This window comes from Phoenix dactylifera, chromosome 12, assembly GCF_051530095.1.
Source record: "Phoenix dactylifera cultivar Ajwa chromosome 12, Ajwa_hap1_PhDact_Kaust_v1.1, whole genome shotgun sequence".
NCBI lineage: Eukaryota > Viridiplantae > Streptophyta > Magnoliopsida > Arecales > Arecaceae > Phoenix > Phoenix dactylifera.
The window spans coordinates 18482120-18506314 of record NC_143201.1 but is presented as its reverse complement, the minus strand read 5'-3'; the positions used below and the strand labels follow the sequence as shown (position 1 = coordinate 18506314).

General features: G+C 37.6%; 1 protein-coding gene across 8 annotated transcripts in view; it reads right to left on the bottom strand.

Moving 5' to 3' along the window:
• LOC103705757 (aspartic proteinase 36-like) overlaps nt 1–10698 on the bottom strand; it is a 33851-nt gene extending 23153 nt beyond the window's left edge. For 4 of the 8 annotated variants that reach the window (XR_015972090.1, XR_005513288.2, XM_088708763.1 and 1 more), the window contains exons 1-4: nt 10120–10591; nt 9905–10034; nt 9494–9741; nt 1910–2134 (exon numbers count right to left, since the gene is read on the bottom strand). Coding sequence is in view for 4 of the 8 variants with exons in the window: in XM_088708763.1 (XP_088564889.1) it covers nt 1910–2134; nt 9494–9741; nt 9905–10034; nt 10120–10367 (851 nt within the window). In the remaining 4 variants the exon portion in view is untranslated. Of the gene's footprint in view, nt 1–1909; nt 2135–9493; nt 9742–9904; nt 10035–10119 lie in introns of all 8 variants that reach the window. The other 4 variants (XR_015972091.1, XR_015972092.1, XM_039129988.2 and 1 more) reach the window with 3 other exon arrangements.
• Nucleotides 10699–24195: the final 13497 nt, after the last annotated feature.

Below are 24195 nucleotides of genomic sequence, written 5' to 3'. Positions count from 1 at the left end.
AAAAAAGTTTCGCATCACTAATAACTAGTAAATACAGTTATTGTGGCACACATAAGTAATTGCAATTGATTTAAAGGAAATCAAATCTACCAAACCTCAGAACTTTCTGAAATTCTAACAGAGGTGGAGGACTTCATGGTAATCTCAATACCAAAGATTAAGAAATAAATGGGCACAAGAAGCCCTAGCCAAAGAAGCCAAAGCAGGAATGGAGTCAGGGAACCACCGGACAATGAGCATAGGAGGCAAGAGATGGATCGCATAATCATAAAACAAGCATCTGTGAAGATCCAAAGAAACACAATTAAACTCAAATAATAAGAAGAGGAAGAATTAAGAAAGAAAGGAGAGAAAGAAGAGGAAGAAAGAAGGGAGAGAAAGAAAAGGAAGAAAGAAGGGAGAGAGGGCCACATATTAAACTCAAATCATAAGCCAAAGGGAGAGGGATGACAACAGAGAAGACAAACCTAAGCCGTGACAGATAATGACCATGGCTGCTGACAGTGAAGCCCTAGCTACAATGTAGACAATGGCAGATTTAGGGTTAAAGAAACCATGTACCCCCTATGCTAGAAATAGAAACCCTAGAAATGATTAAGGAAGCCAATAGTGGAAAGCAAATAGCCCAGAGTATAGGCTGGTGGTGATGGAAGCTATGATGGTTATACTCAAATTACACCACCAGCAAGGAAGCCGGAGGAAAAAGTGAATGGTCCAATTGCAGGAACCTGAAACTAACATGGTGGACGTTTAGCAAAGCCTGATTTAGCTAGCCAACAATTTCACCCACATACGAGAACATGATTTAACTAATACATGATCCATGCTGGAGCCTAGTGACATTCAAGTTCCATGTTGAGGTAGAGTGTTGATTGTGGAAAATGCTTTATAATCATGTTATCTGGCAGACTTTGATAGCAGCTGCTTACCATAATTAATAAGAGATATTGCACAAACAAGACAAATGAGTCGACACAGCATGTACTTTCCACCTACCTTATTCTTCTTCCACCTTCAACTTCCTTTTTTAACTTATCATTAGGTATCTCTCATCATTATCTATTTAAGTTAAGAAAAGTAGCATATGCTTCTTTTTCCTTTCCTTCTTTTCATTGAACGGAGCAGAATGAACTAGACAACATAGTCTTTAGGGAGCCTAATTTGAAACTTAAACTTTTTTCTCTTATTTCCCCTTTGATCTCTTTGTTATTTGCTATCCTTCTCAGGTTTTAAGCAATCTCAGTCCAGAATTTTTCTATTTGTGTGCAGAGACAATTCAAGTGACCAAGCAAAAATTCTAAAGCCCATCATTCATTCAAAAACACATCCCTCTCCTATCCATCTTCCATTTTCAATAGAACTGATCTTTATTCTTATTGACAGGTTGGCTTTGCTCGCCAGTGAGAATATTTAGTTTCTGCAAGCCACAGATGCCATGCAACTTATCTCAAGACTCAAGCTGGATTGCTAAAAATTTGTGCAGTTGGCATTCCAGGGCTGGCATGCATCTTAAACCTGCTCTGCACGCATCTCAATCCACAGCAATACAGCCAGCAGAAACCTGTATGCTTGCTAGCCAAGAAAAGCCAATCCACTTCCTTTATATACATAATAATCTAATGATCGTGGGCCTTCACATGATAAATATAAGACTGTGCTATAGGTTATGTAAGTCGAAGAAAAAAGGAACAGGGTTTGTTTTTTGATGTACTGTGTGTGTAACTATGCGGATACAGTTTTACACCACAATGCTCCAACAGAAAGGGCAAATACAATTTGTAATGATATTAAGAAGTAAAAATATTATAATAGTTAAATCAAATGTGAAATCATGAGTAAGATTAACAAAGGAAGAACAAAATGGACATGCTCAGAATTTTCTTTATTGATGCTGGTTAACATAACATACTGATTGGGCACCAATGGGGTTGTGCTGACTTTTGGCTGCACAACATCTCCAACAGCGAAAATTCCGCTCCCGTCACTAGAATCTAGGCAGTGCGCAAATATTTTCCTTATTTTTCCAGAAGAAGCTAACTGAGAAATCATTGATGAATTTCCCTGTCCAAAACCAAGAATTCCATCAATTGTTTCACTTGATGGACCTAGATCTCCAGACTGTTGAGCACCACACCTGTTCAAAATATGATTAAACGTAGGTAAAAGATTTAAAAAATAAAATACTTGAGCAAGGGAAGTGTTGGGCAACAAAAAGAAAAAAGAAAACATAGTATCAAGAAAAATCTATATAATCTTCAACTCTCATCATTTTACAAAAATCAAGAAGAAAATAATTACATATATAAGTGGGAAAAAACTCTCCTATCAAGAATTCAGATGCCACAGTGACGAAGTACGGGGATGCATGCACAGCTGGCTGTTACAGTGCATGCCATGTCATGCTCTGTATTCAAAGGTACCCGACTGATATGCTTTAGTACAGCTAATACAGCCTATTACATTCTCCAATTTATTTTGGCCATTTTTCTTATATTTTTTTGTTTTCGTGTTGATTTTTTGCATAAATATGCTAAGTGCATTGATTTAAATGCCTAGTCATCCTATTCAAGATGCATTGAAGTTTTCTATCATTAATTTAATACACAACTTGGCATAACTTCCAATTAAAAATATATATGAGCATTAACAATTGAAATGTAATTAGATTGCCAAAGAACAATGAATTATTAAGTGATACCGAAGGTTGCTCGACATTCAAGATGAAAATTACTGGCACTAATTTAATGAATCAACAAAGAAAAAAAGTACATTTATCATATCATTGAACAAAGATGACCATATTTACAACATAAAAATTCAATCACTCACGCCAATGCCACATCAAGTGCCTGGTGGGTTCATAGATGCGTAATAACCCATGTACAGAGGAATATATATCATATATGCGTATACGCGTGTAAAACTTGAAAATGAATATTTCTGTTGAAGCATTTGATGTTATTTTAGTATCATTTTAGGTGATATGCTTTGGAGGCTAAGATATATGATCTTACCAGACATTTGGATTTTAGCAATGTCTGGGCAAAATGAGGTTTATAAGCCTTTAAGATTTAAGAAATACCTTAGCATTTAAAAGTAAAACCTGCAATTTAAACTTGAGCTGCGAGATTAATTTTTTATTCTAAGGTATTTGAATTGTTGAGTACTTTTCTTGAACTCAAGCATGGGAATTGTTCCTTATTACGTGTAATATCTTAAGAAAATATAAGTCATCTACATCAATGATATTCATATCAGTATGTCAATTTGCAGTATGTTAATTTGTTAGTAGTCCTCTTCATGGTTGTTCCCACCTTCAAATGGTAGAAAACACAAAAACAGGGGTTTAAACGGCATCTTGACCAATACCAAGCAGTACCAACTGATTGAGAACTTTTGACAAACAAACTACTATTAGCTCCATTCACAGTGAGATCGATATAATAAAGACATTTTTTTCACATGCATGGAGTAAGAAATCCATTATGGACGACAACAACAATTACAAAACTCAGCAGGGTTCATGATTATCACGAAAATTGTCTTATAGTAAACTGTTCCAAGCAAGCAACCCAATAAATCTGAAGTGCTTAAGGGAAATATAAATACAGGTATTGACTTTATGTACCAAACTGAAATTTATGCAGACTTTTCTTTGAGGTAAAGAAACAGGACCTAAACATAATGATGGAAAACCTAATAGTCCTCAATTTACATTATGGGTGTTGGAAGGTTATGTAGGTAAAAACTCTTGATGAATATGAATGCCTATATTAATGAATATGGTAAACCCATTCTATATTAAAAGGGAATTCTGGAGCCAATTGCAGATCCATGATATTGCTTATGGAGAGGCAACATCAGTAACTAATGATTCATTAGTATTTTTTCTTAAGAAAACATAAAACCTAAAAGGCAACAATTTGCGTACAAATAAAATAAGAAAAGAAAAAAATGACATGATTAATTTTTTAATTTTGCTAACCTAAAAGGCATGTTTTGGATAAAAACTAACTGCTTCTAATTAGCAAAGGATAATGTATACCGTTAATCATGCATTTAAAAGAAATTGTTTTTGCCTTTTGGAAAGTGAGGCCCAGAGAAAAATGTTGATAAGACTAATATAATTTTTCCCGAGAATTTTTGGCAAGGCAATTGTGCTCTTTCCCCACATGCACACACTCCTCTGGCTCCACCAATGTCTAGAGCTTCCACCAAATGCTGATTAGATGTTCAATGATTTCCCCATTCGATAACCACATGGGAGGGAAAATGCAAGCATACATAATCTCTTTCTAGAGTCGCGACAATGAAACCTCTCAAGTCCTGATGCATTGTGTTAGAAAGGAATTAGATCTAAACCTCTCTACTTCTCCTTTAAGTCTCTTCAAAAATCTGTATTTCCCACAGTAAATTATATATATATATATATATAAACTTTAATCAAGAAGTAGACATGCATCGCATGTGTCAAGAGCTAGTATCAATAATGTGAAAGAGCATGATAACCTAGGATACGAGCAAGGTTATGGACAGTGAGAGAAAGAGGAAGCATCAGCTAGGACAATGGAAGAAGAGGGTGGCTAAAAATGCACCACCAGGAGCATCAAGGAGTCTCAAAACATCCCCATGAACTTTCTGAATTTGATGCTTGAAGATGATTTAAAGCATATTTATTGTAAACTCGAGTGCTTAATTTCATCCTGTGTCCTAGAACTGTGATGTAATCATTTCTAACAAAAAAAAAAAAAGAATAACACTAGCAAATTAATTGGTAGTCAAGGCTACTTATAACCTACATACATTGTCTAAAACCAAACGTATCCATCACCTACAAAAAAGAAAAAAAGAAGTAATGTCATTGATCCACTAACTAGTTGGGCAACAAACTCTACTAACAATACCATAGTTCTGCCTCACATTTATCAATTTATTGCCTTGGCTCAAATTAGGAAGTACGATAAATAATATGTAAGACAAACCCTCTTTTCAGTGCTAAGAAGCATTAAAACTTTCCAAAAATGGCACATCATGCCCTACAGAAAATATTTGTACACAGGGATATAAATTTTGGTACCAAGGGCTGACCCAGTCCGTGATCGGTCCACCATAGCACAGGATTGGTATCAACAAGGTCCAAGGATACTCCTGTGATGGTCCTAAACAACCATTGATAATAATAAAGGACAGAAGAATAGAAAAATTAAAAATTAAAAAAGTAGTATCTTGGGATGCTAGGTCATCTCAAGTGTCAAGATGCAACAATCTCGATCCATCTCGGCCTAGCTAAGACATCCCAATTGAGACAGACTGGGATGTTTCAATCTAGATAGCCCTGGGGTTTGGATACCTTCCAAGACCTAATCTCTCTTCAGTCTAGTATGGTCAGACAAAACCCTTAATACTTGCTTCTACAAAGGATTGTTGCCTTTTGTGACGGCAACCATCAAAAGTATAACAGAAAAGACCATCCCACAACGTGCCCCAAATATTTCAGATACAAAGTAGAAGGTTGCATATTTATAATCCCTAAACCAATGGGCCAGCTCACCACAACAGAAATCACAACTCTCTTTAAAAGTGATAGAGGTTTATGAATTTTTCAAGTAGCCAAAACATCTTAGTCATGGTTACAATCCTAACCTAAAACAAATATAAAGTGTCGATTACAAAATTTTGTGTTTTATCATTTGCATTTGGTTATTATTTTCTTTAATGCGATAACTTATTTAGTTGCATAGCTTCAATGTTCAGGATTCAAATCATCTAATTATGGGACATCAGAATTAGAAATTGATAGAAAAATAGAGATATGGGCCCGTGTGAGTACGAAACAGAAAAAATATCTATTCTAGTTCTAACATCAGCTATGGATTCCATTTATTGGGCTTGGACTTCTTCTATTATCCGGTCAACCACCAACAAGTAACTAATCGAGCATTCAAACTTGTTTTTTTTTTCAAAATTTTTGTAATGAAATTGAGGTGGGTCTCAACCCTCCCCTTCTCAACAAATATATATATATATATATATATATAGTTTCTTTAAGGATATGTAAATAATGAAAAATCAGATTTATGGACCAAAACCGAAGTGTTGAGTTAGAATGTGTAAAAAAAAGTGAATTTATTAGAACTTAAGATACGTATATTACAGTTAGATCAACTCTTTTTGAATTCTTAAAAAGTTAGGAAGAACATTTATGGAAAAGATTTGCACATGCATGAATTTCTATGTTTGTGTGAATGCAAATACATGCATATGCATTTAATGGCTCCAGGAGCATTATTATGCATGTAACAACATTGTCAGACTATCTAGACAATCCTAGGTGTTGACCCCATGGATAGAAGTACCATACCATACTAGCCCATTGGATCATACTAATAAGATAGTTGTATCAGTACCAATAAGATAGTAGTATCAGTATTCAGTACACATCCAAGTAACCTGTTATGCCAAGATATGGTACTCCGTCTCAAATTTCTTGTGTCGGCACAAACAACCATACCATGTATTAAAACACACGGTATCGTACAAATATGAAGACTCTAAAATCTAAACCAACGTTCGTCGTCTCAGTATCGGACCCTATACTGGTACCATGCTAGTATAGTGTCGATACGCCCGATATGGGGTAAGGTTTGACGTACAGATTTTTAGTTCGATAATGCTACCATACATCCGGTACGGGACGATATGCACCGGCATGACAAATCGTGCTCTAAATCTTGATTGAGCCCTTTAAACATCTAATAGAATGCCTAGGAAGCCAAACGGAAACCTGAACAAAAAGTTTCCAATAAATTAAGAAAATTTTATGGGGTTTCGCTTAGTAAGTTTTTATTTATAATATCAATACTAGCTAGTAAACTTGAACCTTCAAATAGGAAAAGGTTAAAAGTGGTATTTCCTCTCATTACTGGTTTAGCCAATAAAATAATTTAAAAAAGTTGGGATAGTGGGAAAGAGTGACATCATCATTGATACTTGGTTGGTAGAAACCATCGCACGATCATCGTAAAATGGAAAATTTCATCGTTTTTATGAGATTTTGTTTCTAATACATGATTATCTTTGGAAAATTTCATCGTTTTTATGTTATTTTGTTTCTAATACATGATTGTATAATCTTTCCAAGGTTCTAAACATTAGTAGATGATGGGGCATCCCACCATCCCAAGTGTCGGGATAGTTCTCCATCTCGAGTGTCAGAAAAGGTGCACCATCCCAAGTGTCAAAACAAGACAAGTTGAGAAATGGATCGGGACAGAATGGGGCATCTACAATCTCAGGTGTTAGTACACTAGGCATTTGGTTCAATAGAAAAATCAGGACGGCCCTATCCCATGGTATTTCAAACCTTGCCCCTTTTCTATCTCCAATATTTGGTCATGGAACCTCAGCTACTGCTTTTTTAGTAGCATGCCATTGTTCTTCTTCATTCCTCCCTCTCCTTTTCTTCTTGTTTTCTTTCTTTTGGTGTGTGTTTACATACCTAGAAGCTGCCAACTACTCATTCTCCAATAACCTCCACTTCCCCCTCAACATCCATTACAATCTTGGGTCTCAATCTCCTAAACTACTTTTGGTCAGGCACCTACATTGTTCTCTCCTTCTAAGTTTTAAATTCGGTGGTATTTAGTCATCTTGCAAGTTTGCATCACTCTTACTCTAATTTTCCTCCTCCAGTTCTTGATCTCCTATATATAATCCCACAAATTAAATGCAAAGATCTTGCTTTCTTACAATCCAATGTTAGTCCAAGATTTTAGTTTTGTTCAGGAAAGCACCTAAATCAATTGCTTAAATTTTGTTAGGAAGTTGGGAAGGGTACAGTCGAGAGGCTACAAGAGAAGCATAAACATAACCATGGAAAACAAGCCAACTATGTCCATATGAGCGAGAGAGAGAGAGAGCACATCCCTCTACAACGGATAGATAAGGCAAACCGTTACTGAGTGAAGTCAGCAATATAAAAGCCAAAAATGAGAGAGAAGTAGGACACGTCCATTCCATATCTATTTCCTACCGATACGAGGATACATCTTCTTTCCTTCGCCATATTATTTTCATAAAAACATAAAAAATTAAAAATAGTTTTAGATTTTAAAAACTACAATGAGCCCAATAGTCATAATCGGCACTTAAGGTTAGCATCGATTGAATTGGTAAATGTGGACCGTTTGATTGATATGCATAGTTGGTTGGACAAAAAAAAAATGTAAGGCATAGAAGCAAACCTCAATTATATGCATATATAAAGTGATTTATATTTCATAAAAAGAACATCAAAGAACAACATATTGATATCGTCAACTATTTAAGTTATGTAACGGTGAAATCATTGGCTCGAGTACTTTAGTTCTAGCAAATAAATTTTCAATTGAGTGATTTAAAGTATTTAAAGCTTCTTAGAAATATAATATGTTCGAGTATCAATTAATATCTAAGGGCGTATTCAGATGCAAGTGTGGGCTGACCTTCATAACCTAGACCTCTGCTAAGGCTAAGGGAAAAGTACAAATGGGAGAGAAGTAATTGGGAAGAAAACAATTTGTTAAGGACTTTCGCAAGGTCTGTAATCCAAAATAATCAGGATGCCTTTTTCCAACTCAAAAGGTGATTTCCCATATCCCAATATTTTTGGGACTTATGATCATAACTTTCCTTAATTGAAAGGAATCTTTCCTCCATTGTTAGCTAATTCCCAACTAATTCCAAGTGGAAGCTATGTATGGACAATTCCCATGAATAGTTTATACTACCATCCAAGGAGCCCCTCAGTAGAGCACATTATGAAGGGACTCTTGAAGTAAATACTTTTCTTACTCAAACAAATAATAAATAAAAAATTTTAATGCCTTCAATTATTGAATAAACAAGATAGCAGCTCAAAACAAAGGCAGCCCTAGGCAATCATATTCTCACATAGGTGCTCAAGTTGCTGCATTGCATGAAGGTAAGCAGAGTTATTGTTGGCTAGGCAATTGGATTGTCCAAGTACCTGGGCAAGACTGTCTAGGCACCTAGGCAGCCACTTGTGACAACCTTGGCATGTAAGTGATTGGCAGGCAAAAGCCCACCGATCAAGTAAGACATTTGCGTAAGGGGAGACCTAGGGATTCTTCCAGGTTGAAGAGAAAAGACTCAAATGATCTTGAACCCAGGGATTCCCTTAGATGCTTGGGTTTGAATATTTGAAGAGAAACAAAATAGACTTATACATGCACACACATGAGAGAGAGAGAGCCAAGATACTAAGCTTGCAACAATGAAAGCATAATTCATGAATGATATTTGCATCTCTTGAACTAGATTACAAAAAATAATAATAAAAGAAACAAAAATAGAAATACATTGATAACAGCTATCTTTACTCCAGCTTCTGGACCTTAGACTTCACATACATCAAAAATTCCGTCTGTTTATATAAATTGATATAGATCAAAAAGAAGAGGAATCATTGACTTCAAAGTCAGCACAAACTCACCCAAATGTAACAGTTGCATTGATCGGTTCTGTTTGGTGGTCACCAGAAACCCCATCATATTGTATGTAATCTGTCACGAAATACCCAGTGCTCGAGCTCCCATCACCATACACCACCTTGTACATGCAGAGCTCATCGGAGGAGCAACCAACATACTTGCTTGTATAAACCGATGAACAGAACGTTTCACCACATTGTACAAGGCTTCCAGTCTTAGAACTACGTGGATCATAATACGTCAGCTTCATCTGCACAGGAGAATCAATATTAAAACAAAACAGTCAAGCAAAAAAAAATCACGAAAACCATATCCAAGAAGCCGATCATCCCCGATTATAAGTTTCCGCATCTAATTATGAACAAGAAACACAAATGCAGCACGGATTTCCATTTCAGAATCCAAAAACATACCCCAGAAGTGCTTTTCTTTGGGCAAAGCTTACAGGTGAAACAATTCACCCAGAAAAGATCACTTCCGGTGTCAACCTGCACGTAGTAGTTCTTGGGAGGCGTCCCGATCCCGATTTGAGTATAGTACAACCTGTAGAATAAACTTTAGACAAGAAAAGCGAGGACAGGGGATTTGAAGAAGATGGAGTTTTCAGATGAGGAGAAGAGACGGGTACCCTATGTTGTTGATAGAGCCAAGGCCGCCGATGGGGAAGTTGACCGAGGAGAGGATTCTCTCATGGCGACCGCTGTCGTGGGCCTTGAAATCTTCGATGGCTCCCGGCTTCCGGCCGGAGTGTTTCTGGTGCACTCTGAAGACCCCTGTTCCATTGGCAGTGGGAGCAAAGAAGGCGAAGGGGAGGAGGAGGAGGAGGAGGAGGAGGAAGAGGAGAGGAGGAGGGAGCGAGGGTTTGGGTAGGGCCATTGGGGGGTTTCTGGTGATCTGGGTTTCCGCTTGTCTGAACTCTGAGATGCATGTAGGAAAGTGCTCGTGAAATAAAAGAAGAGGGAAGAAACGACAGCAAAGGAAAAGGAAGGCAACTTTTGGAAGGCTTTTGGTTCGGCGATGACCGGGAGCCGGACAAAAGAGGTTCGGGAAGAGCAGACCCGAAGAAGTCACGGTTTTAGCGGCAGGATGTACAATCCGGCGTCCTCAGGCTGACTCTTTTGGGATGCTGTTTTTGATGGATGACGATGTTCACTACTTTGTTTCATTTGCTGCTCTGGTCCGAACAGCCGTTTCTGCGGTCAAAGTTATTATTTTGTTGATTTATATGTTATCAATTTAATAGGATTCATTGAGATTGCAAGGATAGTTATCCATTTTTTTTGTTTTTTTGTTTTTTTGATACAAAGGATGGATATCCATTGATGAGGACTATTCTTCAATTTAGCAGCGCAGATATCCCCAGCCTCCAAATCCCGTAAAGATAGAATATCGATGTATCTTGATACACTATCAAAGATTTTGCTAGTTTAGCTAGCCTGCAATCTTGACCTTTTGGTATGCTACTAATGATTTTTACTAGTATGGCTAGCCATTTGCACATCACTATTTCATGCCGATGATCTATAAGTACTTGCTCGGATGGTATTATCCATGGCAGGGTTTCAATTCTAGTTGGAGCTAGCCCTTGAGGATGAAATGGGTACAAAGTTTTTTTCAAAAAAAAAAAAAAGAGAATTAGCTTCTTATAGTCTATAAATAGTTTCTATAGTAGTCATAGAAAAATAAGTTTCGACAAAAATAAAATGCTTCAGTCAGGCAATACGAGGAAACCTAATTTTCTTAACAAAGAAAAAGGAAAAATGCATATCTTGCAGTTAAATAGAAAGGATGTGATTAAAAGATTTTTAATCAATTGGTAAAAGAATAAAGAGGATGAACAAGAGAGAAAGAAGGTTTACAAAAATAATAGGATATAACTAAAAACTATCACACGATTGCATAAATCGAGAGAAAGTTCTTGGATGAATAAAATTAAACAAGTATTTAACAAAGTTAATGCACGAGTTATTTAAGAGAAAATGGGGGCACTATGTACAGTTTTTAATTGTTAACATGGTGAAAACCTTACTAATACTCTTTAAACGAGCAAAGAGACTACTGGATACTCCCCTCTCTCTTGCTCTTTTTACTTGTTCTGTATTATTTTGTCTTTATATCTCTATTTTTACTTCTATCCTATCCCTCTTCTCTTAAATGCCTGCCTTTGAAGCTATTATTGAGATAATCACCCTTGAGGAACCAACATTTTTTTATGTTCTTTCTTTCTCCACTACTTTTCCTCTCTATCTTCTCTCACCATCTTCATCTTTGTCTTGGAAGTCCACCTCTTCCTTATATTTATATAAAATATCTTAAATCTCTCCAAATGATCTTTTAATAATACGCACCTTTGCAGTTAGATTGCCATCATCTGCTCCAAGCTCTCCTCTTTGATAAAGCACTTTGAGAATTCATCTATGTTTTATACATATCATCAAAAGATTTCTAAAAACCTTAATAAATTTTGAGAAAATGTAAAAATAAGATATGTCTTGATGCAAAGATTTGTTTTATAATGAGAATTTCAAACCCTTACTTTATTTGCATGAGCTGGAATTAATATATATAGAAAAATTTATCAAAAATGGTTACTTAGGTTTAAGCTGAGCCTTGCCTACTCATGTAAACTTATACTTTACTAGTCTAGATCATAAGAAAATCTATAATTTCTTTCTTGAATTGAAAGAGTTTTGAAATATACAATAATGAATACACATGAAAGGGTGAAAGAAGAGGGAAAGAAAAGGCTAAGACAGAAAGAAAATCGAAGACAAGCTTAACTAGTTTGTCATAGGTAGGTGATAACAAAGAACCCCACTATAAATGCAACAAATAGGGGCCGTAGAAATGATTGGACTAAAAAGAAGGTAGATAAAAGGGGCTTGAAAATGTAGAGACAATGAGGAAATAAGAGGGTTGAATAGAGAAAGAGGAGAGAGAATTGATGGCCTCCCTTTCCTCATTTAATGAATATTAACATGAATGAGGCTATCTTAATGGAAAGGATAGATAGAATTTCTCCCACTAATTATTTAGAGAGTGCCGACGTGGTTAGGCCATATCAACATGTAAGGCCTATGCATAATCTTTAACACATGAGTGTAGAATTACTTAACATGATATGTAATGTACCTCTCATTTAATCTTTTAATATTTAATATTTTCTTCAATAAATTTAGGTGATTTATTTCTCATAAAAAGGCTATATACAGAGAAAAAAAATATTCAGGCATACACTTGCAGTCCACTTGAATTTGCTTGTGACTAAATGTATATAGATAGAGTTGTAGAGACGCATAGGTCCCACCTAAAGAGTTTGTGTTATATATAGGGATAATACATGTAAATATCACTTAACCAAAAAAAGAGATTTATTTCACTACATTTGTTTATAGTAGCTATTATAGACGTTAAACATTAATCATTGAATTAATAAAGTGCAAAATAGATGTATTTATATTGACCAATTCAGCCAATTGATTATTATGTTTATAATTTTCATGCAACCAACTCTCAACTTGAGTCACCATGTGCAAGAGCACTACCCTCGAGGCCTCGATAGTTGGGATTCTAACTTCACTCCATTATGACTCCTCACCCTATCTTGGATTCTTGCCTCTGTGATTCTAATTTCCATCTATTATATGACTCTTCACCCTATCTTGGGTTCTTGCTTCTGGCTTCACTGCAATGTAGTGATGAATATGAAAATGCTTGGCGGATCACTGCATGGAAGGCTTATAATGTTGCCTTGTCGGGCTTTTTTTTTAACAAATCTGATGCTTAGAAACTTGGCAAAGGACCATAATGGATAGGTGACTTTGCTTTTAGGTTAGGATAAAAGGACTATGTTGGTAGTGGCAGAATTAGACATAGGGTAGTGGAAAGGACCTAGGGGTTGATACAATTACACATATAGCTAAGTATGGGTGAGTTGGAGCAATGTGCTTGATGCTAGAAGCTGAAACATAACTAAAAGAGTTCAAGGTGCTAAAGATACTAAATATCGAAGCTATTAGTAGTGATACCAAGAAAGATATGACAATGTTTAGCTATTTTTTCAATAAAGCAAGAGACAATGGAGAGTAAAAGAGAGTAGAGATAAAAAGAAAGAGTGACAAGAGAGAGAAAGAGAGACCCAACTCGAGTTTGAATACTCTTTAATGCACATTTTACACGAAAGAGTTCAATGTATTTTCTGATCACCCAAGTTACAAATGGATAGCCCTCATTGAATTCCTTTTAAAATAGATGGAAGCTAATAGAGAGAAACCATATGTCAAATCTCCTATTATGACCATCACACTTACATTGGGCAGCTTTCCATACAACGTCAAGATCTCCATATAGCTTCTTGCTTAGCACTGCTAAGGTTGGCCTCTTCTCTTGTCCCCAATGCTAAACCAATGGCCTCAATTCTAGGGTCACTCCTATAGCTTATATTGTTCTATATAAGATCTATTGACTACTGATTCTATAATTTTAATATTATTGTCGCTCTCGACTTTAATATTGGCAAGGGTGTAGATGCTGCCTATCTTTCTCACTCATTAGAGGGAGAGCTCATCAAAATGGAGTAGGTTAAGCTACTGGACATGGCGAAGCATGACAATGAAGAGGAGGATGTTTTAGGTATGAGGTTGGGGACAAGGAAGAGGGAGAAAACATTAAACAACATCGACGTAAACAAGAAGAAGAGATGACATATGATATTTTACTCGATTGGCTCTCATATCCATATCTAAATAGACATGAGCCACAGACATTTGATCTTAATATTAACAATGAGAAGGAGATTAAAACATGCATCAGACTTCCAAATGCAAAATGTACTATAGAGTATCTGAACCGAGCTATACATAATTTTTCCTTCGTGGAATCAATATTAGACGGAAAAGATAGTGATGAATGTTACAAACATCTTACCCCTAATAATGTATAATAATCCAAGATCTCACGCAAAATACATGCGCTTTTCTTACCAGATAAGTTTATCACACGTGCAGGAGAATTCGATTATACGATATTTTTTTAAACATCATTTACCTCAAAGATTCTACTATAATGTTGGCTAGCCGGAAGATATTATTTGAGTTCCTTGATCCTGTATAAGTACCCAAGATCTACCCAGCGAATAACCGATGTGGGACTAAATACACGCTCGCACGGGTCCTCACATACTCCCTCTGTTCAAGCTCTGACATCCTCATCAGACTAAGGGTTCAAATCTATTCAAATCTAATCACAAACACTATGATCGGCTCGTGGTTAGCTCCAATAGATCCGTGCTACAGTGTCCCCTAGTCCACATAGGTTATGACTCGGGTCCGCTTTGATATCATTTGTAACAACCCAAGATCTCACTCAAAATGGCTAGCCGAAATGTATTATTTGGGTTTCTTGATCCTATATAAGTACCCAAAATCTATCCAGCGAATAACCGATGTGGGACTAAAGACACGTCTGCACGGGTCCTCACATAATAGCTAAGAGATATGTAGTTGTTCATCGATAGGAAAAAGTAATCATAGTTGTTGGTTTTTATTCACAAGTATAGACAACTTTAGAGAAAAAAAGTACTGATGTAAAACTAAAAAGCAAAGTCAATGAATTAAAACTTGTTATTAGAGGTAGGAATTGTTGTGTAGCTCACTCAATATTATGCATTATTATTTTATCTGGTAGGACAAGATTATTCTCAAAACCGAATTTGAAGAGAGTATTATTAAGTCAAAAACCTAACGATATAACCTATTATTAAGCGTATAAATAGTTTTTTTTTTTTTTGCTAAACCTCGATCGATTTATTTTTTTTTTCTGTTAAGTTAACAAGCTCAAACTACCTAACTTGCTCTATACTACTAAGAAAAAACTAATCAGCTTTCTTCTATCCGTTCCTCCTCTTTCTTTTATCCACTCAAATGTTCTCTAGCTTTTAATAGTTTTTGCTATCTTACCCTTCTTCCCTCCAGTCATCCTAATCTTAACACAATCCTATCTCACCTGAATCCTAAAATTTTATCATAAGTTTGGGTCCTCGTGGACTAAAGCCACCTTGATAAACAATAGGCTATATTTTTACAAATCTCCATTTCATTTAATCCAATCAATAATGTGTTTGGAACGAATCCAAAGCTAAATGTAAATCTGAACTAGCTCGAGCTCAAATCTTGATGGACCTAGCCTCGACTAAGACATTAGAGAGTCTATTTAACAGTTCCCAGACATTAATAATAGGATCAAAAGAAAACAAGGCCACGTCAAAACATTATTCATAAAAGATATTATTTATATAGAAATTTATAAAAATTCTTCCCATTTGTGATTTTACCACCATTGTATATAATCCTTGATGAGGGGCGAAATGGATCATCCAGTCCACAACAAAAAGGCTGCCCAATTTTGGCCCAATAAATGCCAACGTTGACCGGTTGAATCCTCAGTCCGACCCAGAATCAGCCCGACCTCGGACTCCGCCACAAGCTCCATCGGCCTCAGATATTCGCCCACTCGTCCGACCAAGTTCGGGGTGTCTCCAATATTCACCGACTCGCCCCGACCGAGCTCGGGGCGACCGCTTCAGTAGTATGTCCCGACCCTCGAGCTCGGGGCGCTCCACCGAGCACACCTTGAAACCCGGGGAGCTAAGCTATCCTCGGCACCCGTCTGGCCGACCTCGCCAAATGCATGATGCGACCTCTCAATGGGTTCGGCCTCGCCAATAGCCGCACCTATGTGTGCGCCCACGCCTTCCTACGTGGCTGTACATTGCAATGCCACCGCGCCACGCTTCGATAGCTGGCCCTCGACAATCAAAGGACAGCACCATGACTACTCCGGCCATACCCTAATACGACTGTCAACACCTTACCGTTCTTGAGAACAGACAGCGCCACACGCCACCGGCCAGCCTGTTGACCCCCTAATGGATTTTGATGAATACAAAACACTAGAGTATAATTTCCTTTATCTTAACAATTTATTTGAGGATTTCAGGTGTTTAATTAAGAATATTGTTAAGAAATGTCTAGGCAAGTTCCCATATTTTTCAAGGATTTATTGAAGAATTTTTGAGATGAAGAAAACAGATCAGGGACAGCCGAGACGTCTCCGGTTTGTCCCAGAGACGTCTCTGGCACGAACAGGAAGAATTGGCACGTCTGGAGACGTCCCCGGCACCTGGCGAGGCGTCTCGCAGGGTCGGAGTCGACTCCCGACTTTGCGGAGTCGACTCTCTCAGAGGCGGCAGAAAGACCAATTTCAAGGGATGCGAGCGAGTCGTCTCCGAAGGACGCGGAGTCGTCCCCACGCATAAAAAGCAAACTTCCCGAGACGTCCCCAGAAAGCGCGGAGTCGACTCTCTCAGGGGATTCCAGAGGACTTGTTTTTCGATGATAAAACTACGGAGTCGTCCCCGACGTCGCGGAGTCGTCCCCATGCAAAAAGCGCAAACATCTCGAGACGTCCCCGTAAAGTACCGAGCCGACTCTCTCAGAAAAACAGAAAAACAAGCATTCAAGCTGCTCTTCTTCAGAGACGTCCCCGTAAAGTGCCGAGTCGACTCCAAACAACGTCAAAAAAAATTTTATACAGCCGAGACGTCTCGCGTTCAAGCGGAGACGTCTCCGGAGCGCCTGGGACGCGACTGACACACTTTTGCAGGTTTGTTTGAATTTCAAACGTTCATATTTTTGTGTCTAACGGATCTATTGCTTTTTGGGCTATAAAAGGGAGCTTTTAAGTGCCTTCCAACAATTTCTCACCAACCTAACACAAGATCATTCAAGAGAGAAGAAAGAGAAAGAGGTTCAAGGGAGTTAGTGCTTTCAAGAGGAGAAATCAAGTGCATTCAAGCTTTTCCATCTGATTTCGTGCTCAACTACTCACTCCCACTCGGCATTCAAAGCTCACATTCAATCCAACGCGATCCACATCGGAAAAACCACCATTACCCACACTTCCAACGGCAAAAAGGATTCTTCCGGGTTTTGTTATTTCTCATTGATATATTTGCCTTCTTAAGAGCTTTCAAATCTTTGTGAAACACTCGTTTATTGTGCTTGTTCCAGTCAAGAGACTTGGAACAAGGGATAGGCGTCCCAAGCCTAGGTTAAATTGGGGGATTGTAGGGTTCGTTGTTAGCCCGGTGTAAAACAACGAGTTGGGTAGTGCACTCGCAAAACTACCGGACTGTAATCGCGGATTATAGTGAAATTCCCAAAGGTATTTGGGGAGTGGATGTAGGAGCAGTGGAAGCTCCGAACCACTATAAATCTTCGTGTTTGCGATTGACTGTGCTTATAGCTTTATCTTTATTTTAGCGCATACACTTGTGTGTTTTGTTTTTAATTAGACAAAAAGTTTAAAACACCCAATTCACCCCCCTCTTGGGTGACCATCTCTGGGCAACAAGTGGTATCAGAGCAGGTGCTCTGTGTATTTCTTGAAGACCTAACCGTCTTTGCCAAAGATCTAGATGGCAACACCCTTCAACAATGTTCCTGCTGAGGGGCAGGCTACCAATAGACCTCCACTCTTTAATGGGACAAATTATTCCTATTGGAAGACTAGAATGAGGATCTTTATTCAAGCACAAGATTATGCCTTGTGGAGGGTTATAATCAAGGGACCACACGAACCATCTCACATAGTTAATGGCATTCAAGTTCCCAAACCTGAGGAGGATTGGGATGAGAATGATAGTAGGATGGTTCAACTCAATGCTAGAGCCATGAACTCATTGTTTTGTGCTCTAGATGTGAATGAGTTTAATAGAGTCTCCACCTGTAGTTCCGCCAAGGAAATATGGGATAGGCTTGAAGTTATCCATGAGGGTACCAATCAAGTCAAAGAATCTAAAGTGAACATTCTAGTTCACAAATATGAGTTATTTAAGATGGAACCCAACGAAACCATTTCATGCATGTTCACACGCTTCACTGATATAATAAATGGTCTAAAGAATTTGGGTAAATCTTACACTAACCCAGAACTTGTGAGTAAAATTCTCAGGTCCTTGCCAAAAGCTTGGGAAGCGAAGGTCACGGCGATCGTAGAAGCTAAAGACCTCAACACATTGGCACTTGAACAACTATTGGGCTCATTGATGACGCATGAGCTCACAATGAAGCAACATGAAGAAGATGTGCCAAAGAAGAAGACAATCGCACTCAAGGCTACTTCAAGTGTTTGTGAAGAAGAAAGCAGTGAGAGTGAAGAAGAAAGCGAAGATGAGGACATGGGCTTAATAGTAAGAAAGTTCAAAAAATTTATGAGAAGAAAGAAACCTTTTCCAAGAAAAAAGTTTGGAGGGAGAAATGATTGGGAAAAGGAAAAAGAAAAGGAAAGAGACCCAATCATATGTTATGATTGCAAGAGACCGGGACACATCCGTTCCGAATGCCCTCAACAGAAGAAGCACTACGGAAAGAAGAAGAAGAAGGCGTTGAAAGCAACTTGGGATGATAGTGACACATCCTCCTCCGAGGAAGAGAAGGAAGAGACCGCCAACTTATGTTTCATGGCATTCAACGACGATGAGGTATGTCAAAGCTCAACTACAGATTTTACTTTAGAAGAATTATATGAAGCCTTCCAAGAGCTCATGAGTGATTGTAGTATGTTAGGAGCAAAAAATAAAGAATTAAAGGCCTCCAATCAAAAACTAAAGAATGACATTGAAAACTTACTGATTGAGAAGGAGAGCTTTGAAAATGTTAACACCATTGACCTAGAAAATAAAAATTCAAAACTTAGCATTGAAAATGAAACGGCAAAAACACTCATTAAGGAATTAAATCTAAAAGTTAAATTCCTACTCAATAGTAATACCTCACTTGCACAAAATGTTGAATCCCTTAAAAATGATAAGGAAGAATTGGCTAAAGAAAATTTGGATCTTAAAAATGAGGTACATAAGTACAAACCAATTGTGGAGAAATTTACACATAGCTCTGAAAAATTAAATCTTATTCTATCCAATCAAAGAGCTGTTTTTAATAAAGCCGGATTGGGATACAAAATTAGCAAACAACAAAAATATCTAAAGAATTTTTTTGTGAAAGCAAAAGATATCAAAACTGAAAAACCTACATGCTTTCATTGTGGAAAAAGTGGACATAAAGCCTATTCTTACATTCAAAGAAAGATTCAAACTAACAAGAATACATTTGTAAAGGGTAAAAACACAACTAAAGTGTGGGTGCCTAAGAGAACCAACTACACTAACCAAGAAGGACCCAAGAAAACTTGGGTACCTAAGGGCTTCACATGATTATTTTGCAGGTATGCCTTGCAGCCGGGAGTAAAAAGAAAATGTGGTATCTTGATAGTGGTTGCTCAAGGCATATGACCGGTGACAAGAGCCTTTTCGTCACCTTAAAATCGAAAGAAGGAGGAGTAGTCACATTTGGAGACAATGCTAAAGGTCAAATCATTGGCGTTGGTAAAATCTCCATATCACCCTCCTCATTTATTGACAATGTATTGTTAGTTAATGGATTAAAACATAATTTATTAAGTATAAGTCAATTTTGTGACAAGGGCTTTAAAGTGTCTTTTGAATCTTCACTATGCATAATTAGTAGTCCAGTTGACAATGAAATCATACTTACGGGACATAGGCGTGGAAATGTTTACATGGTAGATCTTGATGATCTCACCATTAAGGATGGCTAATGTCTTGTAGCCATGAATGCCAAAGTCAATGAGACTAGCTGGTTATGGCATCGTAGGTTAGGGCATGCTAGCATGGATTTAATTTCTAAATTGATTACAAAAGACCTAGTCAAAGGACTACCAAAAATAGACTTTGAAAAGAACAAAATCTGTGCTGCATGTCAACTAGGGAAACAAATAAGAAGTTCCTTCAAGTCTAAGAACATAGTCTCAACATTAAAACCCCTAGAACTAATTCACATGGATTTATTTGGACCTACTAGAACTGCTAGTTTAGGGGGTAAGAAGTTTGGTCTTGTAATTGTTGATGATTTTTCACGTTTTACATGGGTTTCATTTATTGCACACAAAAATGAGTCCTTTCCCGCTTTTATCAAGTTTCATAATAGGGTTTCGAATGAACTCAATCTTAAACTAAAAGCAATTAGGAGTGATCATGGTACCGAGTTTGAAAATCAGCATTTTGAAAAATTTTGTGAAGAAAACGGTATCAATCACAATTTCTCGGCACCTAGGACACCCCAACAAAATGGGGTAGTAGAAAGGAAGAATCGCACACTAGCAGATATGGCTCGTACCATGTTGTGCGAATCGGATCTACCAAAGTACTTTTGGGCTGAAGCAATAAATACTACTTGTCATATTTTAAACCGTGCTTTAGTTAGATCTATCTTAAAAGAAAACACCTTATGAGTTAATGAAAAATAAGAAGCCCAATATAAGCTATTTTCATGTTTTCGGTTGTCGCTGCATTATTTTAAACAATGGAAAGGACAATCTAAGTAAATTTAGTGCTAAATCAGATGAGGGGATCTTCTTAGGTTATTCCTCATCTAGTAGAGCATACAGGGTCTTCAACAAGAGAACTCTCGTTGTTGAAGAATCCATTCATGTTGTTTTTGATGAAGCTAATGGAGATTCTTCTAGAAAAGAAGAAGATGGTGATGCAGGTATACTTGAAGACAGAATGAAGGAATTCTCCATACAAGACAAACAACATGAGGACGAGATCAAAGAAGATACAATTCAGCAAGGTGAAGAAGATCAACCTCCAACGAGAAATCAAGATCTTCCTAAAGAATGGAGGTATGCACATGGTCATCCAAGGGATCTAATCCTTGGTGATCCTTCACAAGGGATAAGGACAAGATCGTCTTTAAGAAACACTAGTAATTATCTTGCATTTGTTTCACAGATAGAGCCTAAATCACTAGAAGAAGCCGAAAAAGATGAAAATTGGATAAATACTATGCAAGAGGAATTAAACCAATTTGAAAGAAATCAAGTTTGGACTCTAATGAAAAGACCCCCTAATGTTTCAATTATAGGCACCAAGTGGGTATATAGGAATAAACTAGATGAAGATGGAATAGTAATAAGAAACAAAGCTAGGCTAGTAGCCAAAGGATATAATCAGGAGGAAGGGATAGATTTTGATGAAACTTTTGCTCCTGTTGCTAGGTTAGAGGCTATTAGACTACTTTTGGCATATGCATGCTTCATGGATTTCAAACTCTATCAAATGGATGTAAAAAGTGCCTTTTTAAATGGTTATATAATGGAGGAAGTTTATGTAGGACAACCTCCAGGTTTTGAGAACCACTTACATCCAGATTATGTTTTTAAATTGCATAAAGCATTGTATGGACTTAAGCAAGCCCCTAGGGCATGGTATGAAAGATTAAGTAATTTCCTAATTGAAAATAAGTTTAAGAGAGAAAATGTAGACAAAACCCTCTTCATTAAAAGAAAAGGGAATGACTTATTACTTGTGCAAATTTATGTGGATGATATAATTTTTGGTGCTACTAATGATAGTCTTTGTCAAGAGTTTGCTAAGCTAATACAGGGAGAATTTGAAATGAGCATGATGGGTGAGCTCAACTTCTTCCTTGGGCTACAAATAAAACAATCAGAGGAAGGCATCTTCATCAGTCAGTCCAAATACATCAAGGAAATGTTGGAAAAGTTCAAGATGAAGAATGCAAAGGAAATCAGCACACCCATGGGCTCAAGTTGCAAGCTTGACAAAGATGAAAAAGGTAAAAGTATAGACTGCAAATTGTACAGAGGTATGATAGGTTCTTTACTTTACCTTACTGCTAGTAGACCAGACATATTATTCAGTGTTTGCATGTGTGCTAGATACCAAGCATGTCCTAAGGAATCACACTTGCAAGCTGTTAAAAGAATATTCAGATATCTAGTAGGGACATCTAATGCAGGCTTATGGTATTCTAAACAATCTGATATAAATTTAATTGCTTATTCCGATGCTGATTTTGCCGGGTGCAAACTCGACAGAAAAAGCACAAGTGGCACATGTCAATTCTTGGGTGCCAATTTGGTTTCTTGGTTTAGCAAGAAACAGAATTCAGTTGCCTTGTCCACAGCTGAGGCTGAGTACATTGCAGCTGGAAGCTGTTGTGCCCAAGTTCTTTGGATTAAGCAACATCTTGAAGATTTCGGTATCAAAATGGACAACATACCAATTAGATGTGATAATACAAGTGCAATTAATTTAACAAAAAATCCTGTTCAATACTCTAAATCAAAACACATAGAGATTAGGCATCACTTTATAAGCGATCATGTGCTGAAAAATGATGTGATGATTGAGTATGTATGTACTGAAAATCAATTGGCCGATATCTTTACAAAGCCCCTTTGTAAAGATAGGTTCAACTTTTTAAGGAATGCTTTGTGTTTGTATGATCCTAGCAAATAGATTGAATTTGTAATGTAATGTTTTGTAAGCTCTAGAGATACATGTGAATGCTACTCAAACTAATAATACACTTCAAGGTCACAAATAGCAAACCTAATATCTAATAAGTGAAAACATGAATCTATCAAAGTTAGATGACGAATTGTTTGACTTTCCGGAGGATGGTTACCCTCCCTTGGACTCTTCATGGAGATATTTTCAGAGCCTATTTCATAGGCATTCGAAATTTGGTCAAACATTCCTCATTTCAATATTGATAATTCAAAAATCATTATCAAACTTTTATAGGATGTATTATTGAAGGGAAGGATCACAGGGAAACTCACTCTATATTCACCAAAAGAAATCACGCTGATTATTGTGGCTGAATAAAATAAATTGAGAAAAGATAGAAATCTTTCTGAAATTTTTCAGTGCCGGAGACGTTTCTGGCAAATCACAGAGACGTCCCCCCGGCGAGACGTCTCGTATTAGTCGCGGAGACGTCTCGGGGACCGAATGAAAGTTTTTAAATTAGGTCGAAACAGCTCGAGCCGACCCGAGCTATTTTCTTTCGTCCCCAACAAAAACACAAACCCTATCCTCCATTTGCTCTCCACCACAAACCGAACCAAAATCTCTCCACATTTCCCTAGATTTCCAATCCATGGCACCTAAGAGAGCTAGACGAACGGGTGGGAGGCGTCCTAGAGTAGCGAACGACGACGAGGAACGGAGGGAAGAGCCTTCCGCGCCGTCTCCTCCGGTTGCTCCGCCAACCATGACCCTCTCCTGTGCAAATCGCACAGTAACCACGGGTAGGTACATTGATTTCCAATTTTTAGCTAGTGAGGGGTTCTCTATTGGAGAGAGACTCCGAGCCCAAGGTTGGGAATACCTATGTTCCCTAAATATGTCAACCTATCCCAGCCTAGTGAGAGAAATGTTTAGCAATATGGCCTTAGGGGACTCGGGGTATACCGGATATGTCCGAGGGACATTGATAGAAATCAATGAGAATATCCTATCTAGCTTATTACAAATCCCTAAATACGGTGAGGCTCCGACCTCACATCCCCAAAGGGAGATTGCCCTAAACCTACTTTTAGGAAGAGAGGACTGCGGCCCTCTTGACATAGTTAACTCCCAAGACCTCAATGCCGAAATGAGATTGCTTTTGAGCATAGTTAACCGGGTCTTGTTTCCAAAAACAGGTCGCTTCGATTTCGTTTCGGAGCGAGACTTAGCTATTATGCACCATATCTTGTTAGGGATTCCCCTAAACCTACCTAGGCTCATGTTAAACTACATCTCCATATG